Source organism: Cyprinus carpio, chromosome A5 (assembly GCF_018340385.1).
Source record: "Cyprinus carpio isolate SPL01 chromosome A5, ASM1834038v1, whole genome shotgun sequence".
Taxonomy (NCBI): Eukaryota; Metazoa; Chordata; class Actinopteri; order Cypriniformes; family Cyprinidae; genus Cyprinus; species Cyprinus carpio.
Genome location: NC_056576.1, coordinates 216,895 through 233,509, shown reverse-complemented (window position 1 = coordinate 233,509; position 16,615 = coordinate 216,895). Strand labels below are relative to the sequence as shown.

At 35.1% G+C, this 16,615-nt stretch overlaps 1 protein-coding gene across 2 annotated transcripts in view; it reads left to right on the top strand.

Moving 5' to 3' along the window:
- Nucleotides 1-2,699: 2,699 nt before the first annotated feature.
- The window catches only part of LOC109074613 (LIM domain kinase 2-like), a 31,978-nt gene continuing 18,062 nt past the window's right edge, over nucleotides 2,700-16,615 (top strand). The window contains exons 1-3 of one of the 2 annotated variants that reach the window (XM_042750819.1): nucleotides 2,700-2,766; nucleotides 2,899-3,045; nucleotides 3,708-3,804. In XM_042750819.1, the coding sequence (XP_042606753.1) occupies nucleotides 3,030-3,045; nucleotides 3,708-3,804 (113 nt within the window). In that variant the 5' untranslated portion in view covers nucleotides 2,700-2,766; nucleotides 2,899-3,029. Of the gene's footprint in view, nucleotides 2,767-2,888; nucleotides 3,046-3,707; nucleotides 3,805-16,615 lie in introns of those variants that run through there. The other variant, XM_042750814.1, reaches the window with a different exon arrangement.

The window sequence follows — 16,615 nt, the reverse complement described above, 5'->3', positions numbered from 1 at the left end:
ATGCAAATATAAGTTTGCATAACTTTGAACATTTATTACTAGTGGTTTGAAAATTTGAATAGTCTACACTTCAACAATGAAAAGATACTCAAGCCATCATGGTAATACTCAGACTATCACATTCGCTGAACCTTTTTGAGAGGCGCACTCAAATATTCTGTTGTGTACTTAAGGGACTTCAGTATGTATTTCAAGAGCTTCAAACCCAACCTCGAAACAGGTTTCATTGTCCAGAAAAATTGTCATATTGCACTATTGAAAAGATTCTCTAAAGGTTTCCCTGGGTGTTGCAATCTGAGAAACTACAAATGGTACAAATTTAAATACCACTATGGCAAAAAGTATGTGGACATATCCCTTTCTAACTAGCAGAATTTGGGTATTATTGTAATCCCTGTGAAAATAAAATCTTAATATTACGTACACCATGCAACATGGGGTGGAAAAACTTGCACAAAACCTTGCACAAGTCCACACCCTTTCCAAAAAAAGAAAAAAGAAAAGAAAACATACATCTCATAGATTAGTTATCTTTTTTAGCAGCAAAGACTGTATTGAGATTAAAGAATCATAAAAATCAGTGGAAAACAGTCTACCATTGGGGATTGTACAGCTCAGATTATATTATCCATCTCAAGTATCACCAGTGTTGAGGAAAGTTACTTTTAAAGTGAAAGTGAAAAAAAAGTGAAAAGTAATGCATTACAATATTGAGTTACTCCCTTTTTGTGTGTAAAATAATGCGTAACGTTACTTTTAAGTTACTTACTTGCTTGTTAGTTACATATATATTAGTTATATATGTTAGTTATATAGTTATATAAATGTATTCTGTTTACAAACGTAAAAGCCCTTTCACACCACAAAGTGAAAATGCATACTCCTCAGGCTGAAGGAAATTTAATTCACGTCTGTACAGTAGAGGGCGCAGCTGCATACTCCTCAGGCTGAAGGAAATTTATCAACACTAATCAGCCAGTAGACAAAAATGATACACAAATATAACTATTTTTTCTTATTAGTATGGTTGAATTGGATCATCGTAGGTGTCAGTAGCAAAGACATTGGTTAATAAAATGGGAATTAAAATACATAAAATTATATTTGTCTTATTTAACATGTTTAATTATTGCATGTTTATATAATATTCTGAGTTGCATTTGAGACTGTTTTTATTCATTTTGAGTAACACTGAATCTGTTTTTGTGCAGGTGAGATGAGTAAATACATGTTCATATTTAGTCTAGAACAACTAAGATCACGTTCACACACAAGGCCTATGCACATTCCATAAGCAAGACCGCTGTGTCAGTTTATTGCAATGAACTTGTGAAACATCAAACATGTGCATAGAGACATTGTCGTGCTGGAATAGAAAAGGTCCCTTCTTAAAATGTTGTGGTTGCCACAAAGTCAAAACCTTACATTATCTAGTGCAAGTGGTCGCCAACCTGTCGATCTCTGTCCCGGTAGATCCCAAAAATAACAGTAAAATAAAGTATAAAAATGCATTACATTTCTCCATTTTCTTTGTACTGTATTTATTGTGCTTATTTTTCTGTTATTTTCAGGAGCTACTGGGACAGTGATAAAGAAAAAATACATCACACCGTTGATAAAAAAAGAGGTAAGAAACGCTGGAGACAGCACAAATAGTAGAAAATACTTACTGTAGCAGGCAGAGAACAAGCTCACTGTTCTCGATGCTCAAAAATATAGGAAGAAAATGTGGGGTTATATTAATGCATCACTGAAAGGAACTGGTCTTAAGAAAAGTTTTGATGGCAATAATGCCATTTTCTTCTCTTATAACTTCTCATTTTCTTCTTGCAGCTCTGCTTTGTTTACAGCGTTAACCAAGAAATCGCTATATCGCGGCTGGTTCATAAGCGCCACCTGCTGTCAGAGAGTGAATTCGCATCTTATTCAGGATCTGCTGTTTTTGTTTCATGCAATTGTTTTATGTAGCAAAAAAAAAAAAAAAAGTCTGAAGTCAGACCATTCTGTTTTTGCTTTTTAAATTTCTGAAAGTATACAGTATAATTCAAATCAAAAACAACTGCTCATACACATGTGTATAGCATTTTTGTTTGGATCGTGATTTAAGATGCAGTGGTTGCCTCTAATTTCAAATCCCTACAGATATTCTTGTTTAAGGCCAGTTTGCTTGTTATAAAGCAAATAGCCAATAAATAAATTTGCTTGAATAATAATAATAATAATAATAATAATAAAAACGGCGACCAGTATCAGAATCAACCAATTTCCTAATAAAAAAAAAAAAAAAAAAAAAAAAAAAGGAATATATAAGGGATATATTTTCCTATCAATTCTTCAATATTTAGATCCTGTCTTTCATAAAGGCCGAGGTCAGGGATCCTGGGCTTAAAAAAGGTTGGTGACCACTGATCTAGTGTCACTGTAACATCAAGATTTGGCAACAAGAAATGAATGGAATAGACAAACCTAATAATTAGAAAGGTTGTGTCCACATATTTTTATTTTATTTTATTTTTTTATGCCATAGAATGTATGTTTTAATTGAACATATTCACTTCAAATTGTGAGACACACTCCTCTTAAAAAGTGTTTATGGGTTCCGTGATTGTGCACTGAATAATGTACTGAAAAAAATATAGCAAGAATTCAAAAAACAAAGAAAAATCACTGCATTGCCTTCGTTCCATCAGCGATAGATGTCGCTGTCGTATTATTGGAAGCGGTCCGGCTTTGTCGCGCAGTCTGCTGCAAACGCTCCTGTTTCAGGTGATGCTGTTTGATCCCTTCCGGTCTCCGTACATTTCTGTGTTATGACGTCATTTGGTCGGACGGGGGAGAGAGAAACTTTGAACTTGCTAGGAATCTGAACGAAACTTTGTTTCCCCCCTCAATTTTCAGATGGATTTTCTCTGAGTCTTACGCATGGATCAGAAATGGAGCATCGCCGATGTGCTGCGTGTGAACTTCAGACTTTTCTGGACCAGCATGTGAGCTTGAACAAATATAATTAAATCAGATAGAGGGAGGACATGGACGAACGAGAAGGTGAGGATTGCGCGAACGATATTTACGCTTCTTCCAGTAAATGTTTACTTGATCTCATTTAAAAAACGTACTTATTCTTTATATTAGGGCTGTCACAGTTCATAGACGAAAGTTAGTTACTCAAATATTTTCAAATCAGATGCAACAGAAAACGAACATGTAGGAATTTGCTTACTTGATTGCTTTTTTGTTTGTTTTGGTTGTATATTGACGCTAAACAACAGCTAAATGTCTGAATTTTAAATATGAAATTCATAATTCTAAATATTCAAAGGTGTTCTTTAATAATCGTTTAGAAGTTTTTTAAATAACGTGAGATGAAAAGTCTAACAAGTAAATAAACAGCTGAAATGGACCCCAGCTGTTTTTTATTACAGAAAGTTTTTAAAGCAAAGTTAGATAAAATCCATTGCATTTACATGAGGTTTTATTGGTAAAAAATCTCATAAATTGTATAAATGTAAAGGTACAGCAGTCGCGAGAATCACGTCAGATCAACAGCTCGAGATTACATAATGTGAAACTTCAGCTCGTGCTCACAACTTTAAAAACAAAATGTTCCACGTAGAATTGAAAGTTAAATGTCTGGGTTTCCATGTAAACAAACATGATCTGTGTATGAGCTGCCAGTTCTGAACGTTCCTCTGATATTTGATTGACAGATGTGACGGAGCGCGCGTGCACGGGCTGTGGCGGGAGGATTCAGGACGCGTTTCATGTGAAGGTTCTTCAAGACGCCTGGCACAACTCATGCTTTCAGTGGGTCTTAACTTGATTTCTCCTTAAACTGAGCCAGACTGGCCAGGAATGGGGCGAAGTAAACAAAATGTGTTTGATTGCTTTTCTTGGATTTGCCTACTTCTTTTTAAATCTTCACCCTGATGAAAAAAGCACCTTAAACCAGCCAAAAGTGGTTTGCTGATCTTAATTGTTCTCCAGCTTTGTCAGTTGGATAGTAAGTGGGATTTTAAGGATGTACCAGGACCAGGCTGTAGACCAGCATAACAGCCTAAGCTTTAAACTTAAGATTCTTAGCCAAAGAATTGTTGTATTTACCAAACTCCGTACACAACTATACGGAATTACTAAGAGATAAGGGTGGCTCAGTTGACCAGCAACCGAGACAAAGAGGAATGCCTTTTCTTTCCTTTTCAGAAAAAATATGCAGACTATTGCATTCAAAAGAAAGCTTTGTTTTCTTTCACACCTACATGTAGGTATTATGGGCTACTTAGTTCAATGTTTGTCAGCGAGGAACTCCTAGAAACCTTCATGCAGGGGCTTGGGTGTTTTGTTTACTTAAATATAAGAGAGAAAATGTTTGTGTAAGAAAAACAAACAGTGAAATGATGAAAAGTAGTAATGGGACCAAGAAATGGCTAAAGGCGTCCACTCTTTTTTCCAGCTCTCTTCCAGCTGATCAGTGGTTAAAGGGTTAGTTCATCCAAAAATGAAAATTCTTTCATTAATTACTCACCCTCATGTCCTTTCAAACCCATAAGACCTTCAGAACACATATTAAGATATTTTTGATGAAATCCGACAGCTTTGTGACCCTGCATTGACACAACAAATATTCTTGTAGCTTCATAACATTACGGTTGAACCACCGATGTCACATGGACTATTTTTATTGATATCCTTACTACCTTTCTCGGCCATAAAATGTTTCATTTGCCTTGCTGTCTGTGCAGAGTTTTCATCATAAATATCTTAATTTTGTTTTCCGAAGATGAACGAAGGTCTTAGGGGTTTGGAACGACATGAGGGTGAGTAATTATTGATAGAATTAAAATTTTTTGGGTGAACTATACCTTTAACTATCAAATGGCGTGTGCCAGTGTGTAAAGGTCCTTTTTTTAAGATAGACTAATGTCATCAAAATAGTTGCACCCCTAGTTAAAAAAAAATCGTTACTGTCAGTATTTCTAGATGCAGCAACAAATTGCCCAATTTTTTATTTTTTTTTTTGTTGTACCGGTGACCATTTGTTAAATAAAGGACATCAGTTAACAAAACTGACCTCAGGAAGCTTTTTATAAGGACTATTCTTAGCTGTAGTTTGTCAAACTTTTTTTTTAAACATATTGTTCGTTATTAAGCATTTCAGTGAATTGAAGTAGAAGCTTTTGGAGGATTGACTTCAGCTTTTGGTCAGACCTTTAGACTTATTGAAACTGATTAGAAAGTGTTTTTTATTATTATTATCATTATGATTATATTATTTGTTTAGAAATTACATTCATGGATGACCATTAAAAAAGTAATTCCAAAAGTCCATAGTCTAAGTTTAAGAAACAGTTTTTTTTGTGATCAGGATTGTTTCAGTCATTTGCTGGAGACCAGTACAAAATTGAGGCTCTGAGACTTGTTTGTTAATGAGAACAGAAATTACTCCAGTGCAATCTGGAACATGGGTACATCCTAGGCTTTTTTCCACCTATGTTGATTTTTTTATTTTTTCTTGGTTGGATATGATCTGTAAGTTTGAGTTTCGCAATTAAATAATATACAAGCTTGTTGTCCCTGGCGTAAAACCATCACAGGGTTTATTGCCATAGTCTGGTGTTTAATTACACATAAGCAATACATTTAGTGGATAACTTCTTTCTACTGTTTATTATTCGTTTAATTGATTGATATTTTAATTGACTGTTTGTTGCTCTGTGGAATCCCTCTTATGTTATGGCAGGCATTCCCTACTTTCCTGTAGGTGTTTGGTTTGCATTGAAGGTAGGATCTCCTCTCTGGTTAGCTGTCACATTCCCAGACATCGGCTCATAGCTCCTGCAGACAAATACAAGACTATATTTTTTTCCCCTTCTGTAGAGCTGTTTTTGTCAAATGTCCAACTAATGCCCCTTTTGTGATTGGAGGGACAAAGAGAACTCTTATGCTTTAATGACTGTTCTAACTATAACTATAGGAGGGGCTGAAATGTCCTCTGAATGCGTCCTGGATCTGAATTTTCTTTTTAACTTGCATTTACTAATGATTAAAATGCAATTTGTTGTTTGACGTTTTATAGGTCTGGGTTTCCCAGACAGGGTTTAGACTAAGCCAGGATTAGGCCGTAGATCAATTAGGACATTTAAGTAATTTTTATAAACATGACTTTATAAACATTACAGATGAGACAAAACAAGGGCACTGACATATTTTAGGATCAGTCAGAGCAAGTTTATTTCAGTTGAAACACCTCAGACCTGCATTTTAGTCTGGGACTAGGCTTAAGCCTTGTCTTTGAAACTAGGGGATAGTGTTATAGCCCAAGGTTTTTAATACCATCTTAACTATGATCCCATTTTTTAGTCTGTTAACTTCCTTAATTAAATTGTATTTATTTGAAAGTACCTTCAGATAGCAGTGCTTTTTTAATTATAGTATCGATTGAGCTTAGTAACCATTTGAGTCCAAGCATAGCTTGACCATAATCATCTGCCATCTTTAAACACTAGGACTTTTTGAGCTTATTTTATAAGCACAGGAATTTTGAATGTAAGTTGATTATTTGAATAAGACTTTATATGTCTGATATGTCTTTTGATCCTTATCATTTGGTACTGTGAGCTAACAGACATGACGGGGAACCTGCAGGGTTTAGGAGGTCTGAATACCAGTCGTGAGCACCAGAATGTTTCTTTGTTAATGTGAGTGCTATAGTGTCATGAAGGAAGTAAAGGAGTGTTTGTTCTTTATCTGTATTGTTTGTCTTGGAGTGTATGCCAAGGTTTGAATCATTTCTTTTATTTCACCTGAAGCCTGTTGTATTTCCTCTGGGTGTAAGCTGGAACAGGAAAGAGAACAGGTGTTGACTCTTCCAAGCAGAACTTAAAGAAAAAGAGTTCTTGAGATACTTGGTCATCGAAATAGGCGTTACAGAGGTTCCGTGCGAGAGTTGTTTACAAGGCCAGTACTCAAAGTCATTGTGAGAATTATTTAAATGTTCCAATAAACATCAGTTGTTTTCATCTAGAGGTCAACCGATAGTGGATTTTACCGATAGCTAGGTTGGACCACACTGGCTGATACTGATTAATCAACCGATAGTTTTTAAAATGGATACTACATGAAAACTAAAACAGTGCTTTACTATTTTAAAAAAAGCAGTAGCAGTACTGAACCATATTTTGTAAATGAATAAACATGTTAATATTAATTATTATACTAATCATTAAAGTTATTTAATAGTTTACTAATGTAAAAAAAAAAAGAAACTTTCAAATTTAAAAATGTAGCCTATTAGTAATAGTAAATGTTGAAATGAACACACTAGGAACAATATTCTACAGCTTTCATTAATAATACAAATAGACTCTTACTGTTAAGTATTACCATTTAATTTTAACAGTCATGCTTAAAGATGGCCATCTTTAAATATCTACAGTACACAAGGCCATAGCATTAAAATTACATACATAGATTATTGATATTGTATGTGAACTCTCACACTTTTATTTGATTCTATTTTAGAACACTGCATGATTATTTAATGTCAGTGTCCCTTCCTGATTTCTTATTTTTTTGCATGTTTGTCACACTTTAATGTTTCGGATCATCAAACAAATTTAAATATTAGTAAAAGATAACAAGTGAACACAACATGCAGTTTTGAAATGAAGTTTTTTTTTATGTAGTGCTTTTTCACACCGCTGTATGTATAAATAATACAGGTGCATCTCAATATATTCGAATATTGTGGAAAAGTTCATTTATTTCAATAATTCAACTCAAATTGTGAAACTCGTGTATTAAATAAATTCAGTGCACACACACTCAAGTAGTTTAAGTCTTTGGTTCTTTTAATTGTGATGATTTTGGCTCACATTTAACAAAAACCCACCAATTCACTATCGCAACAAATTAGAATATGGTGAAATGCCAGTCAGCTAATCAACTCAAAACTGAGCCTTCAAAATGGTCTCTCAGTTTGGTTCACTAGGCTACACAATCATGGGGAAGACTGCTGATCTGACAGTTGTCCAGAAGACAATCATTGACACCCCTTCACAAAGAGGGTAACCCACAAACATTCATTGCCAAAGAAGATGGCTGTTCACAGAGTGCTGTATCCAAGCATGTTAACAGAAAGTTGAGTGGAAGGAAAAAGTGTGGAAGAAAGATGCACAACCAACCGAGAGAACCGCAGTCGTATGAGGATTATCAAGCAAAATCGATTCAAGAATTTGAGTGAACTTTACAAGGAATGGACTGAGGCTGGGGTCAAGGCATCGAGAGCCACCACACACAGACGTGTCAGAGGAATTTTGCTACAGTTGTTGTATTCCTCTTGTTAAGCCACTGCTGAACCACTGACAACGTCAGGGGCGTCTTACCTGGACTAAGGAGAAGAAGATCTGGACTGTTGCCCAGTGGTCCAAAGTCCTCTTTTCAGATGAGAGCAAGTTTTGTATTTCATTTGGAAACCAAGGTCCTAGAGTCTCAAGGAAGTGTGGAGAAGCTCATAGCCCAAGTTGCTTGAAGTCCAGTGTTAATTTTTTTCACAGTCTGTCATAATTTGGGGTGCAATGTCATCTGCTGGTGTTGGTCCATTGTGTTTTTTGAAAACCAAAGTAACTGCACCCATTTACCAAGAATTTGGAGTACTTCATGCTTCTTTCTGCTGACCAGCTTTTTGAAGATGCTGATTTCATTTTCCAGCAGGATTTGGCACCTGCCCACACTGCCAAAAGCACCAAAAGTTGGTTAAATGACCATGGTGTTGGTGTGCTTGACTGGAAGAGCACTATGGAGAGAATCAAGAGGAAAATGAGAAAGAAGAGACCAAAAAAATGCAGATGAGCTGATTTATTAGGTTTCACAGTTTGAGTTGAATTACTGAAATAAATGATCTTTTCCACGTATATGTATGAGGGTTACCAACGGTTATGTTCAGGGTTAGTAGGGCCCTATAAAATCAGTTTTATTTTTCCTAAATTCCGTTTTGGTCCGTTTAAACTTTTCTGGATTCTGTTTTTTTTCTGTTTTAATTTTTCTCAACTCCCTTTTTAGTAGTTAAATTAAAGATTATTAATCAAAAAAGCATGTCTTATTAATTAAAACCATGAAATGTATACATTTTCATATCAATTTAATAAAAGTTTAACAAAAATTACGTTTAAGGGCCCTATCAAATGTTTTATTTTTTCTCACCATATTTTTTTATTGTTACCAGATTCTGTGTTTTAGCATGTCTAATTATTTGAATGCATAAAACAACTTAATTTATTCTTTTTTTTTTTTTTTTTTTTTTTTTTCTCAGAAATTCTGTGTTGTGTATTTAAATTTTTCTGGTTATCAAATGAAGGCATAAAACATTAATTTCATTTATCTTTTAATTATTTAAATTAAGAAAACTTTATTTTTTGGCAAATAAAGGGGATTTACTTTTAAAATTAAAACATGGAAGAAATGTTGTGTGATTATTCCTTAAAAAATGTTTGTTGCATAGCCTATTTTAGTAGTAGTAAATTCTTAGTAGATGTACATTCTACTGAAAAATAGACTTCAAATCAAACCGGACTTTTATTTTGATGGGTTGAATACCTTTACAGTTCTGTGTATGTGATATGATGCTAGTTTTACTCGAATCAAATGGTCAAATGCTCATGAAGTGACTCTCAGAGCAGTTCTGGAGATGTTGTTCATGTATTTACATCCTCATTTATTGAGGCAGCAGATGCTGAAATCACCGTGAGCATCACGCGTGCTTCAGTATATGTGTAGTAAACGGAACCGCGTGTCTGCGCCATTCATTGACAGAGATGCGCAGAACATGCAGGATTCATATTTAAATAGACCTTTGCGGCTTAATAGTTACAGATATTAGTCTATATCGCGATTTGATTTAAGTATAATGACCTACTTTGATTAATTCATTAAAAATTTCACAAATTCTGTGACTTTCCGCGTTAAACTATGAATTCCTTTTTTACGACTGGATTCCGCGATTCCGTCCACGTTTTCCACATCATGGAAATCACAGGGCCCTAGGTTAGGAGTTGGTTAGGACAATAATTAGTGTATACAATTAAACTACATAATTACTTAAAAATAATAATATACAGAATTAAATAGCAAGTGTTATAAAATTGTATGAACTGCTAATATATAAATATATCAAATAATAATAATAATAATAATAATAATAATAAAAAATAGGGTCCTAGAAATGCGGTCCTGAAACTGCAGCCTCCGGTATTGCAGGAATACTCTACTCCAATAAATAGCCTTATTGAAAATGCAAATTTAGAATTTAGATTTTCAGAATCCCGGTAACAGCAGAACACAAAGCAGTGCAGCACCGGACTCTGAAATGCGCAGCACTCGTGTTTATTTAATGAAATCATTGCCTTTTGAAGTTTAATCATCACATTAAACCATTTCACAATTCTGGTCTTTCCGTCCCCAAACTTAAGACCTCCTGAAATCATAATTAAGACTTTCTTGTGCAATTTAAGACTTTTTATGGCCTTCAGTTTGATCCATCTAAATTTAAGACTTTTAAAGGGGCCGCGGAAACCCTGTATTACTATTTAAAATAACTTTTACTACTTTTTTTTATATTTTCAAATATCACATGATCCATTAGAAATTATTCAAATAAGCTGATTTGATGCTCAAATATATATATATATATATATATATATATATATATATATATATATTTACATCAAATTATGTTTACCGTCACAGTTTACATGTTACAATGTTGCAATGCCTAAATTCCCTTTTAGCATTTAGATTACAACATAAAAACTGCATAGGAATACTCCATTTAGAATACGTCAGATATGTTTTGAAATTATTGACCAAAATGTACCAGTCGCATCTGGTGCACAGGTGAAAGTTTATGTCGTGTGCACACCTGCTCAGCCTTTGCAGTGTCCTCACAGACGTTAGACAGAAAATGATTCACAGACCTTTTCATCTGCTATGATGTCACTGTCGGAACACAGGTTGCCCAACTCATGTGCAGGTTTTACCCTACAGGCACACAAATGGTGTCCTTGATTGGATGACGAGGTTCTGCCCACTCTACGTGGGTGACTGGGTTATTTTGTCTCCCTATAGAAACAGAGCTTGTCAACATTCTTCCAAACAAAGGCAAGAACTGGGCACATGGCCAAAATCTAGCTGGTTCTGTCGACAGGCTTGAAGGTTTGGTGGCCTTCTCACAATAATGTGATCATTATCAGACCATCACAGCACTATGTTGCTTTTCCACATCCTCCCCACGTTCATTCCATTGAGTGGGTTTTTTTTTTTCTTTTTTTTCAGTTTTCCCCATTTCTTTCCCTCTATTCCCCTTTTTCTAGCACATGGTGTACCAGAGAGCACAGCGTTCAGCAGAACATTGCATGCCGGATACTTCCCTTTGGCGCTTCATCTTGTTGGGTTTGTCAGAGAGTTGGTTTCAAGTGGTGGTTGGCCTTCAGTTTACAGGCCTTGATTTAGATGCTTAAAACTCTGCAAAGCATAGCTCTAAATGTGAACTGCAAGAGTTCTAAAATTGTGCAAATAAAAACTTCTAGAACTTGCTTTTATTTAAGATAGTAAACCCTTAGAAATTTCCATTCATACCCCACACCAAGACATACATGCTGTGTGCCAAATCAATTTTAATAGGGTAATTTAATCCCTTCAGCACTAGAGAGTATTCATGTTTTCCACATTGTGGAAATAAAGATCATTGTACATCTGGAATATGGCTCGAAGACGATTTTTCTGCTTAGATGCATTGGTTCAGACCTGGTGGCTGTCTAAAAAATTTGGGTAGCTGTTTTCCAAACAACAAGACTGAATTTACCTTTAATTTTAACTTTTGGAGCACTTAGAATCTAAAATTCTGTGCAGAATTGTTGCTTCACTCAGTGAAAAATTTTACCAGATTTGCTCCTTAGAATTTTTTTTTGTTTTTTTTTTTAAATTTTTTTTACATTTGGGTGAAGAAAATCAACCTCTAAAAAAAAAAATCACATTTTGTTTCTTTGCAGCCTGAGATGAAGATAGACACTAATTTTGTTTTATCCAGCTGTATTTACTCAGTGGAACTTATAACATCCAAGTGAAAGATAAAAAAAAAAAATCCAAACCAGAAATGCTGAGTTTGAAAAGGATCACCCCCTCCTAAAAATGACTTGTAAACTCAATCAGGTGTAGGGCATAACCTTCTCAATGCCACACAAAGCCATTTGACTTTCAACTGTGATCAGCTGTGGTCATTTTGATTAACTCAGCATAAAAGAGCTTTCCTGGGGCATTTCAGTCCTTGGTAGTGCAACTGTAGCAAACAATCAACCATGGGTGGCAAAGCACTGTCAAAAGATCTCCAGAGTTGTAGACAGGTACAAGGCTTTATCAATGCCTAGAAGCACAGTTTTCTGCCTGGTATAAGTGGCTGCTTCAGTTCAGTCACAATAGACTTAAGCCTATAATGTGGTGAATAATAATCCAGGAACAGTATTAAGCTATAAGAAAAATATTTTGAATAATAACTTCACAGTACACAGGTGTACTGATACAGTGTGTTTTAGCAATTGATTTATGAAATACTTAAGACAGAACAGCCGTGATCTGAAAACACAACATAGTACTGTACAAGTAAGCTGGAGTTCAGTGATCTACTTTTGAGGTATTCTGTTTAAATGAAAGTGTCATTCAGCCCGTCTGTGTTCTGTCATGGATCTCGACTGCATTGTTTGCGATCGTGGTTGCTGATTGTAACGTTACTTTCGCAACCTCTGTGTGCAATGTTTTTTTTTGTTCGTTTTTTTGCCGTTGCTTTAAAAGAGAAACATTTAATGCAATTTGGAATAATTGAAACTGCTATTAGGAATTTCTCTGTTATAATATTTGAGAGTAGGTTTTTGTTACGCCAGTTTTCATTACAGGTGCATAACAGTGTATATCTCTTTGGTTTTTATTTAGCCTCTAATTGATATCCTTTGATAAATCTGTGCGCTAGATGAGGTATGAGTCGATGTTCTATTCATTTGTGTTTATTGGTATTAGAGCAACTTCTGATGAAATGTAAAAAAAATATTTCCCAAATGACAACAATCATTGCAATCAAAATTGAGCAATATATATATTTTATAATTTTAACCATTATACAGTAAGATAAAAATATGACGAAAATGTGTACGTTTCCACTGACTAAACTAAAACAAGACAAGTTGACTAAATATGATAAAAACTAAAAGTTACATTTGACACTAAAGACTAAATTAAAAATAGCTTACAAAATTAACACAAATATCAAGGGCTGGGTGTTATGACAGTATATATTGTTACCGCGGAATAAAGCATCTATCGTTAGAGATTTTGCTATATTGTGTATTCCGCTGTATGCAAATATATCTGCGAAACCATAGTACTACTTAAAAGTTCTATACACCTTGGAGTGAAAAGGAAACATGCATGAATGAGAAAACAAAGAGTGGGACGTACTTGATAGTTATTAAGTGCAATAAGCAGTGAAAAAGAAATCAATCTGCTGCTCGCGCTGATTGACACACACACTGACAAAGCCCCTCTCTCAGACAGCATGTGATTTCAAAAACGGATCTCTTTTGTGCTTGAATGGTCAAATACGCACATTATTATGTCAAAATGCCCATCGTGTGAAGTATCTGTGTAAACACAGTCACTTATGTCTTAAATAAATTTAAATAGTCGAGTGAAAACTGGATGTGTATCAGATAGTCTTTAAGTGACAGCAGTCTTATTTAACCTGCTACGGTCTGTCATTATTGTTAATCACTCACTGCACTCGACTGAATGAACTTTTGGATCTTTAATAAAAATCAGTTCATGTTTGATTGATACAGTGAAGACTATGCAGTGTTTTATACACAAATAAATGTCTGTATAATTTCCTACTACATGTTAAAGGGGTCATAGATGCCCATTTTCCACAAGTTGATATGATTCTTATTTGATTTGGGGTTTGGTTTAAAAAATTAATTTAGTTTTGTTATTTGACACATTTAATGCCATATTAAATATATTTCAGTGTCACAAAGAAATGTGCAAGATTTTGTCCAAGCAATAATAAAGTGAAAGTGATGTGTGGCCAAGTATGGTGTCCCATATTCGAAATTTGTGCTCTGCATTTAAAAGGACACATTTTCATTTATAATTTCTTAAATCTCATTTTGTAAAAAAAAAAAAAGAAAATCATATTGTAAAATCAGTATTGTGAATGGTATTGCATCGTGAGTTGAGTGAATCATTACATCCCTAATAAATATGATTATTTATATGTGGTTATTTATGTCTTTTTATGTATTATATTAATGCAGAGTTGTTTTGGGATCATTAATATAGCAGCACACATACAGGGACTATGACTGTCTGATGTATATTTAGAGGAAATACCTTGGGTATTCATTAAGGTACTGCCATTTGCCTTTAAGGCTGTACTTTTTCTACTAAAGTTATGTACCCATTAGGTGTTTCACATTTGATGTAGGACCCAGTTGACCCCCTCCTCACCTCTAACTAGTCTGGCAAAACAAGTTGTGGCATGTAAAAAGGAACTTTTTGCTTTTCATGCATCCTTCCCTGTCTCCTCTAGATAAATGTTCCTTTATTGTTTCAAAAAAGCCTCAAGGTACAAGTGCTCTGCAGCTCTTTAATTAGGTTCATTTTTTTTCCCTCATGGGAAATAGATAATAGTTTAATGTGGAATAGCTTGTATCCCAGCATCAGGTTCCAATTGTAGGTAGGGTGGCTGACAGGAGAGAGTGTGTATGAGAGACTTTCATGACTAGTTTTGGCTCATGTCCAAAATTCCTTAACTATAGTGTTTGTGTGTTGCCTGGTTGGACTTTGTCACGGTCACGAGTGAATGGACATTTTTGCACATACTGTATGTGTCTTCTTTGACATCACTGACCACTGCTTTAGCATTACCTCAGATTCCAAGAAGATATGTCTTAAAATAAAGTTTTTGTTATTTTCAGATGACTGAAACACTTCAGCCACTGGGTCCTTCTGTTGCAAACATTTAATAACTTTCTTTTGGTGTAACATCTGCTAAATCCAAATGTTTTGTTAATGTTAAAGTAAAAGTTCAACTAACAATGAAATGATTTACTCATCCTCATGTCGTTCCAAACCTGTATGACCTTATTTTGGCTGTGGAACACAAAAGGAGAGATACTGAAGAATGTACAGCCTTTATGATGTGTGCACTGTATTCCACGCCTTAAAAAAGTCATTATAAAGTTGCTGTTAGAGCTGTTTAATTAATCGAAATACAGTTTCGATTTAGATTTTGGCTTCCAACAATTCTGAAAATACAATAATTGAGGTAAACTATTATTGTGCCCCATTCTGCCCCTTTCCAGCAGTGCACTTTGGCTCCTCCATAAAAGCCCAAACTTCATGTGCAAATCAGTAAAATCCTGTAACGTGACTTTGGCAAAATGGGACTTGCTTCATTTCCTAAAGTTTATTAGATTCATTTGTGTTTTTAGAAGTGTGAAAAAGAACTGTAGCTAGAGGCTTTCTGTGCATGCACTCCGACAGGGAACAGAACATGGACAATCAAAGTGAACTTCTAGCTTAAGATGTGCGCCGAAATGGTCAAACAGCCTACACGCAAAATTTTTTAAAAAATGTGGCACTTGGTGATTATTCACATAAAGCCTTGTCAGTTATATGTCCTGAGGGAATGTAAACAGTTAAGAATGAAAATATGTGTGGAACAGAATATTGGATCTGTGCAGCTCTGAAAGTGACAACACAGGCTAATATTCCTGCTAGGGCTGTGCAATATATCGAAATATCGCAAATGTACATATCTCAATATGCATATCGCTACAGCTTGCAATATTTGGGGCCATGAACAAAAGACAGAGAGAAAAGCACTCACTGCTTTTACCTAAATAACTTTTGTAGCTTATACAGTGGGGGGAAATATTAATTTGATGCCCTGCTGATTTTGCAAGTTTGCCCATTTACAAAGAAATTAAGGGTCTGTAATTTTTATGGTAGGTTTTTTTTAAAGGATGGAGACAGAATATCAACCAAAAAATCCAGAAAAAAAAAATTATTTATTTGTTTGAAATTGATTTGCATTTCAGTGAGTGAAATAAGTATTTGATCCCCTACCAACCAGCAAGAATTCTGGCTCCCACAGATTGGGTTTGTGCCCATGTGGAACACAGATTAGTCCTACCACTTTAAGAAGTTACTCCTAATGTCAGCTTGTTAGGTGTATAAAACATCTGTCCACAGAATCTGTATCTTCCATTCCAACCTCTCCCACCACCATGGGCAAGACCAAGAGCTGTCAAAGGATGTCAGAGACAAGAGTGTAGATCTGCACAAGGCTGGAACGGGCTACAAGACCATCAGCAAGAAGCTTGGTGAGACAGAGACAACTGTTGGTGCGATTATTCGGAAATGGAAGAAATACAAAACAACTATCAATCAGCCTTGGTCTGGAGCTCCGTGTAAGATCTTGACTCATGAGATAAGGATGATCATGAGAAAGTTGAGGGATCAGTCCCGAACTACATGGGAGGAGCTTGTTAATGATCTTCAGGTCTTGTTAATG